General features: G+C 39.2%; 1 protein-coding gene across 1 annotated transcript in view; it reads right to left on the minus strand.

The window, feature by feature from the left end:
* The window catches only part of npepps (aminopeptidase puromycin sensitive), a 50,425-nt gene that overhangs the window by 15,943 nt on the left and 25,876 nt on the right, over positions 1-8,606 (minus strand). Inside the window, exon 14 of the mRNA XM_014010505.1 lies at positions 560-623. Coding sequence (XP_013865959.1) covers positions 560-623 — 64 coding nt within the window. The remainder of the gene's footprint in view (positions 1-559; positions 624-8,606) is intronic.

Raw genomic sequence — 8,606 nt, forward strand, 5'->3', positions numbered from 1 at the left:
GTTCAGCACCCTTTGTTACATACAGTATTTTAGGCATCTACTTTGACTTGTTTTAAAATAATAAAGTCAAAAATATTTCCTTTACAGATTTGCAATGATGACATTTTGTACAGTTTGTTTACTTTCTGATTCAACTGCTTGACGTTTGAACTGTGTTTGGTGAATGTAAAAACAGTTTCCATGAGCTTTTAGCCAAGATTCTTTGGTTTCTATTGATATCAAACATGTCCAGGTTCACCTGACAGATCTGAAGTTAAAAGAAATAGAAAATGGAAAAAGCTGTTTTGCTCCAGAGGTTAAACACTGGATTCGTATCCAATTTGGTACCGCAAACAATAGTGACCTGGGTCTTATTTGAAGAAAAAAAATGTATTTGTAACATCCAGACAGTTAGAAAAATAAAATAAAATCAGACATGAGTCACATATGGACAAATTAATCTAATTTAGACCACATTTGCCTGCATCGTGAACCTTGGACAAGTGCAATCTAGCTTTATCTTTGCACATAGTGTGTTTTATTTTAACTGAAGTGGCAGTGGGGAGAAAATAACACTCACCATTATGTGGTCCACTGGCACAGAACTTCTTCTGAGAAATCTTCAGTATGCGGTCATCACCTTGCTACAAATAATAGTACAGTTAAAAGAGAAGCATCTAGAAAGAAAAAAAAATCACAAAGCATCTAATAGAGCAACATTCAAGCAAGCTGCTTGTGTAGAATTTTATGTCTCCTGGGCAGTTCAGTTGGTTAATTCTTTCTAAAACACCAACACTGGACGTCCAAAATGATTGGTTTTGCTTTTATTTATTCATCTAGTAACTGTGGTTCTCTTTCACAGCATTAATTTCTTGTCTCACTATGGGAGAACTCTGCCTGCGTGATCTCGTCAGAAGCTTAAATTTCATTACACCAACCCTGAATGGCTGGCACCAATGACGTCTGTGTCAGGAGAAGCGCAGACCCTTCCTATATTAAAACAGCTGACACAGCATCAGTCATCTAAAAACCTCTTTTCTCTTGTCACAGATGCCTGTAGACAACTGTACCACTGGGTGCAAAGCTAAACTGTCCATCGACCGGGTGCAAAACTCTATCACCTTGTTCCCAGCCATACAGCCGTCCACTACACTGTGAAAACTAACAATACTTCTACACTTTAGCAAGTAGAAATACTTGGTAAACAAAACAGAACTTGACACCAACCGTTGCTGATGTCCCGTCGCCATTCAGTAGTGACCAACTGTTAGCAGTTTTGTTGGAATCATCACAGGCCTTCATTGTTTAAATCATCTCATAAGGTGAACAGACTGATAGGGGGCTAAAGCGATCCTGTCAAACTACTACACAAACGTGTTGAACAGGTTTCCCTTATGACGAACACAATATTTGGTTCAAATTAGAGCATGTAGTATGTGTGATACTGTATAGTGCCAACCGTATGTCAATGTTGAGATGTCTAATTAGGCCACGTCCCCCCAAAACTGGACTGCATTCCTGTACTGGGGTGGATTAGGATTGACCATAATGAATTACGTTCAGATTGGCTGAAATATGTGGAATTTAGAGCCTAACGTATGTCAACGGTGTGACGTCTGACTTCGTCGCACGGCCATGACCACGCRTTTCACTACAGAGTCTTTGTGCTTAAAAGCAAGTGAGATCAAGTTCTTATCTGTGTTCTGACACAGTTTGTTGCCGATTAGGTCAAGGAGGTCAGAGATGGAGCTTCCAAGCCAAAAAAGGTCACTTCTTGTTATTCGGCAGGGTTCATGCAGGTTTCAGTGAGTTAAATTTAAGACCTTTTAAAGACCTTTTAAGACCATTAGTAATGACATTTAAGACCAAATTGACGCATTAACAGACACATTCAAATGGTTGCACAAATTTTATAATAGAAACCTTTTATTGCTATCAATTTAAATTTTTTAAGAATATTTAATTTTAATACAAGAACACTAAATTATTTGAATGAAATGGTCATATCTGACTGGTGTGAACTGCTTTCAACCAAGTGAAAAAAATCACTGATATCAAGTCAAGTCTCATTGAAAACACACTTTCCTATGTTTAAACAACAAGCAGTGGACATGACTGAACTTCTGTTTGAGCAGGTAAATAAGTCACTGTATGTGTGGGCTGTAGCAGCTAAGAGGTCAAAAACATGAAAGTAAACTGTGCCATTTTTGCCTGCAGTTATCATGGGATTTGTAGTTTAATCATGACCAGTAACAAACTTAGCACTTCATGAAGACAGATCGTGTCAACCTCTGATTATGACTCTTAACTTTATTTATTTATGCAGCCAACAATTCTCAGGAATGATCAAAAGTAGAAAAAATTAAGACTTGACAAAATTAAATTTAAGACCTTGGGGGAAAATCTGGGCATTTTAAAGACTTTTTTAGGCCTAAATTTTTGATTTTCAAATGTTAGACGTTTTTAGACTTTTTAAGACCTGGCATGAACCCTGGGTCGGGCATGCAACATGGATGACTCATACCAAGTTTGGTGTATTTTAGCGTTTCTATGTGAAAGTTACAGCTGTCTGAAATTGTAACAGACAGATGCAGAGCATTTCTACCAAGAATAGCAATACCATATAGCAGTGATTTCCAACCAGAGGTACGTGTACCCCTTGGGGTATGCGAGCATATTACAGGGGGTACGTGGAAAAATTTCCCAGGTGTGTAAAAAGATTTTTTTAAATAGGACTGAGACATGTAGAGCCCTATGATTTCCACAATGTGGAAAATGCGGAATCATGAAATTAACACAAAATGAAATTCAGTATAAAACGCGGAATCTCGTAGAATTTGCTCATTTGGGGTATTTGATGTATTTTGGACGCTGCTGCTTCGTTCACCTGCCATTGCCTGTTTTATTTATTTAATTACTTATTCACTTTCAAGGCAATGTTTTTATCTTTGTTTAATTTGTGTCAAGTTGAAAACAATAATATTCCTGAGAATTAAACATTCTAGGGCAGGGCTACTCAACTGGTGGCCCACGGACCACATCAGCCTGCAAGTGACCAAAATGTGGCCCGCCAATTGGTTCATTCATCTCTTAAGCCCAGACCCCAAGATTTATACTTTAATTTACTTCAAGTTCTTTTAGGTAAACACAGACATGTTTGGTATCTACAGAAACATCAGAATCTTGGCTACAAGCTGGTAAAAGCATTTCTATGAATATTTAAGACAGTTAAAACTACAAGCAGTTGAAGATTAAACTATGAAAGTGAAAATAAAATTGATTTAAAAAGTTGGCAAGTCAGAGATGTCAAAATATTATTTGTGTTAAACAGGAGGCAGAATGTGTTATTTTTGTTTTTGACATTGTTTTACTATCACTACATTTATTACATAGGGTTCTGTATGTTTTATTCATGATTAAATGCAGTAAAATAAACTATTTCAAAGGTAACAGATCTTTGTAATACTTGGTTTATTTAAATAATGACTTTAATTGCTAAATGTTTGGCCCCTGAGCTGTAGACCTGCAGTAACTGTGGCCCCCGGAGCAATTTCGTTGAATAGCCCTGTTCTAGGGGGTTAAATAAATAATTTCCATTTAATAGTCAGTTGTAGTTCATTATAGTTTTGGAAAATCATCATTACATTTGACAGAGGGGGTACTAGTAGTATGACAAAATGGCTCAGGGGGTACACAAGTCTAAAAAGGTTGGGAACCACTGCCATATAGCACAGGTTAGTGAGGAAATAGCAATATTTCCCCCCCTCCTTGCTCTTACAAATTTAGCTGCACAAGCTTCTTGAGAGAGAGCCCAGAGGGTGCTAACACCAACGCTTTGAAGAGTTAGTTAACCATGGTTACCGAGGTCAACATTGATGTGATCGAGGAAGGCCCCAAACTCTGCTGCTGCAGTGGTTAAATTTCCTTATGGGACACTCACTCCATATGTGCTGCTTTCCTAGGTGGCTGTGACAGAGTGGTTAAGGGAATCGTCCTCTAAGCAGAGAGTTGGTGGCTGATTCCCCACTATTCTGTCACATGTCGAAGTGTCTCTGGGTGGGACACTGAACCCCCTCTGCCTCTGATGTGTGTCCCATCAGTGTATGAATGTGATTTAAAGCACAAATTAGTCTCTACAGATTGATTACTGTATTAGCTTTGTAGATACCTAATAAAGTGCTGTGTGAATGGGTAAAAGAGGGCACAGATTGTAGTGTAAAGAGCTCTGAGTATACTGGTTGGACAGAAAGGTGCTATAAGTACAGTCCATTTACTATTACCATTACCTGGGAGTAGCCCATACCTCAGGTAACGTTAACCTCCACTAAAACGACTGTATCCACTAAAGAAGACTGTATCCACAAAACCCCCCGACTGTATCCACTAAAACGACTGTATCCACTAAAAAAACTGTATCCACTAAAACGACTGTATCCACTAAAACGATTGTATCCACTAAAACAGACTGTATTCACTAAAACGACTGTATCCACAAAAAACCCCGACTGTATCCACTAAAAAAAACTACTGTAACCACTAAAACAACTGTAACCACTAAAACTACTGTAACCATTAAAACGACTATATCCACTAAAAAAACAACTGTATCCACTAAAAAAAAAAACAACTGTATCCACTAAAAAAAAAAAAAAACTGTATCCACTAAAAAAAACAACTGTATCCACTAAAACGACTGTATCCACTAAAACGACTGTATCCACTAAAACGACTGTATCCACTAAAACAACTGTATCCACTAAAAAAAAAAACAACTGTATCCACTAAAAAAAATCAACTGTATCCACTAAAAAAACGACTGTATCCGCTAAAATGACTGTATCCGCTAAGAAAACGACTGTATCCGCTACAAAAACGACTGTATCCGCTAAAAAAAAAAAAACGACTGTATCCGCAAAAAAACCGACTGTATCCGCTAAAAAAACGACTGTATCCGCTAAAACGACTGTATCCGCTAAAACGACTGTATCCGCTAAAACGACTGNCGCTAAAAAAACGACTGTATCCGCTAAAACGACTGTATCCGCTAAAACGACTGTATCCGCTAAAACGACTGTATCCGCTAAAAAAACGACTGTATCCGCTAAAAAAACCGACTGTATCCGCTAAAAAAACGACTGTATCCGCAAAAAAACCGACTGTATCCACTAAAAAAACGACTGTATCCGCTAAAACGACTGTATCCGCTAAAACGACTGTATCCGCTAAAAAAAGACTGTATCCGCTAAAAAAACGACTGTATCCGCTAAAAAAACCGACTGTATCCGCTAAAAAAAACGACTGTATCCGCAAAAAAACCGACTGTATCCACTAAAAAAACGACTGTATCCGCTAAAACGACTGTATCCGCTAAAAAAAGACTGTATCCGCTAAAAAAGACTGTATCCGCTAAAAAAACCGACTGTATCCGCTAAAAAAACCGACTGTATCCGCTAAAAAAACCGACTGTATCCACTAAAAAAACGACTGTATCCGCTAAAAAAACCCGACTATCCGCTAAAAAAGACGACTGTATCCACTAAAAAGACGACTGTATCCACTAAAAAGATGACTGTATCCACTAAAAAAATGACTGTATCCACTAAAAAATGACTGTATCCACTAAAAAAAGACTATCCACTAAAAAAAAGACTATCCACTAAAAAAAAAAGACTATCCACTAATAAGACTGTATCCACTAATAAGACTGTATCCACTAATAAGACTGTATCCACTAATAAGACTGTATCCACTAAAAGGACTATATCCACTAAAACGACTGTATCCACTAAAACGACTGTATCCACTAAAAGGACTGTATCCACTAAAAGGACTGTATCCACTAAAAGGACTGTATCCACTAACTGTTTTCAGTCTAGCCGCACTAACAAGGCGGCTGCACTGTCCGTAAGAGACCTGAACGCTCCTTCTGTTCCAGCGACATGTCAGGCAGACTTAGAAGAGGATACGACTGCTAAACCAGATAAAAACCCTGTGCGAAGAAATCTGCTTCTTAACAAATCACATTCTCCATCTCCACTAGTTGGCAATACAAGCCATGGGAAGAGCCATGGGCCTCATGATTCTTCAAGAGAGGGAACACTGGCTTGGTCTTACCAACCTGATGACCAGTGAAAAGGCGTTTTGACACCCTGGTCATCACCCATGGTCTTGTCAGCTCAGCGACCATCGTCATGCAGAAGAGATGTGAGGAGAAAAAAAAGATGTTGAGGCGCTAAAATTCTGTCTGCTGAGAAAAGTGCATCCTGCCACTGCTACGATGCTGCATCAGACATATTCATCGGCTGCCGCTAGCCCAACACCGCCTTTCAGGACTCCCAAGGTGCCTAAAGTGCAGGTCACGACACAGGCCCCTGGAGGTCTGAAGAACCTGTGGGCCAGGAAGCAATCCCCTCAGGCATGTCCTCAGTTCGCCCAGTCTCACCACTATGAACTGAAGGAAGAAGAAACGGCCGACCTGACGGCCTCCCCTCTTGGTGACAGCGAACCCAGTTCACAGCTTTCACAGACCTCCCCACCATCCCCAAGCTTCATTCTGAAACCAGTTCAGGGAAACATTTCAAACAGAGTGCCAACCCCATACTATTATGCATGTTCCGAGTATGACAAAAAAGAAACAGTGTTCAGACAGTTGTCTCCTGCATTCTGTAATAAAACGTTCCAACACAAACATCCAGGCAGAAAGCCAAGTTCCAACACTGTAAAACATTTAAAACAAAAAAACATGTTAAATCCACTGCTGTCTGCCATAACAAAACTGTGGGAGATCTATTTCTCCACAGCTGCTAGGACAGCATGTCAACCAATCCCGTGCCACACGTTAGAGGTGGCAGCAGGGACGGATGTGGCATGTTTTAGCGTTTGTCCACAGGGGGGCAGCATTGCTTCAATGTTGCCACAATGGCCTTTCAGCCCTCTCATTGCAGAGAGCGCTGGGCAGCCTGTACACAGTCAAAGATGCTTACGTTCCACATATGGATTTAAGTATTTTATTTATTTCATTTATTTCATTCATAAAACAAAAAAAAAAATCTATATACAGTAAAATAAAGCAAATCACGCCATTCGAGCAGATAGCATAAAAGTTTGTGGTTCTGCTTCTGGATTCTTACTGAGCGTTTGTAAAATGTACAGAGGCAGCAGTGGCTGCACTTTGTTTCTCCCTGCAAGACCAGGATGATCTAGCACACAGATGGCTGAAGTCTCTGCGCTATGCTTTCCCTCCAGTAGCTCTCATTCCTCAAAACCTCTCTGATAGGCGTGTAAATCACCAGCTTTATCACTACACGATATTACATCGATATGTTTGGATGACGATTCGATATTTCTCGACATCATCAATCTGTCACGATATGATTTTGATTCAATTCAACTCACATGTCTGCGATCGATATAATGCACTATCATATGCCCATCTAACACTCTAATCGTGTTTCCATCCAGTTGTAGAGTGAATTTTTATCAAACTTTTCAAAATTCGCAAAAAATTAAATAAATAAAAATTCGAATCTAGACTGTGTAAGGATCTGGCTTAGTGTAAAATAAGCCATTCCCACATCTCTCATACACAAGGTTATGAGGAAATTAATTACCAAGGAATTTCTTATTCTTTGTTAATATCTTGACTGTGCGAAGTGAAAATGACACACAATAAGTGGAACACTCAGATGAGTTCAATTTGGTCCATAAACAACTATGCGATTGTAATGGAACTAATACTTTTATGTTTAAGCAAGTAATTCATGACATCCTTTAATGACCTAGGTTTTCATGACATGCTGTTCATCTGCAGACAGAATGATTAAAGTCAGAACAAGATTTGCTAACAACAGTCATTCTTAGATATCACTTGTGTTTATCTTTGTGTTTTCCGTTGACCTTGTATCAAATCTTGCTAAGATGACATAATGGTGTTTGTTGTATATATATATATGAGGCCTCTCGAGACACAGTGAATAGTGTGGAGAGACAGTGACAGAAGTAGAGGTACAGAGACAGGCCAGGTTGTTCTCTGTGTTTCCTGTTGTTGCAATAAAACTCAGCTGATCATCTCACGGAGTACCTTCATTCTTGGACCACATATTTCTGTCTTTGTTAAATAAATATTGCCATAACACGATCGTTTATTTACATAAATTAAACAAATCATGAGTGTTGTGGAATACTTATTATGTATCACCTTGACACTGTCCAATTGTTCATATCTTATGATATCGTCTGAACGTCATCTTCAAGCTGACCTACTTCATGTACCAGAACGAGGCAGATTCTGATTGGTTGTTCATTATCACATGATGATAGCTGAAGGTATAACAGTTCTCTTCCGCCCTCAGTCGGGGGCCCACATCTTACAGACTTAGTGATTGTTCTCTGTTTCATGTCTGCCCATCAATAAATGACTTTATAATCATACCCGGCAAGACTATTTCCTTCCTAACACACTTTCGCCGTGTTTCTGACCATTCTTGCCACGACAGTTTTGGCGTCACGAACAGGATTGTCTGTTGTGATGTGTCAAAGGGTCAGAGGTGGAGGTGGGGCTCTTTGACTCTTTGTAGATCTTGGTTTAGTGCCTGGGGCTGGAAATGGAGGGTTACGTGGATTTGGAT

The sequence above is a fragment of the Austrofundulus limnaeus genome, unplaced genomic scaffold (genome assembly GCF_001266775.1).
Source record: "Austrofundulus limnaeus strain Quisiro unplaced genomic scaffold, Austrofundulus_limnaeus-1.0 Scaffold70, whole genome shotgun sequence".
Taxonomy (NCBI): domain Eukaryota; kingdom Metazoa; phylum Chordata; class Actinopteri; order Cyprinodontiformes; family Rivulidae; genus Austrofundulus; species Austrofundulus limnaeus.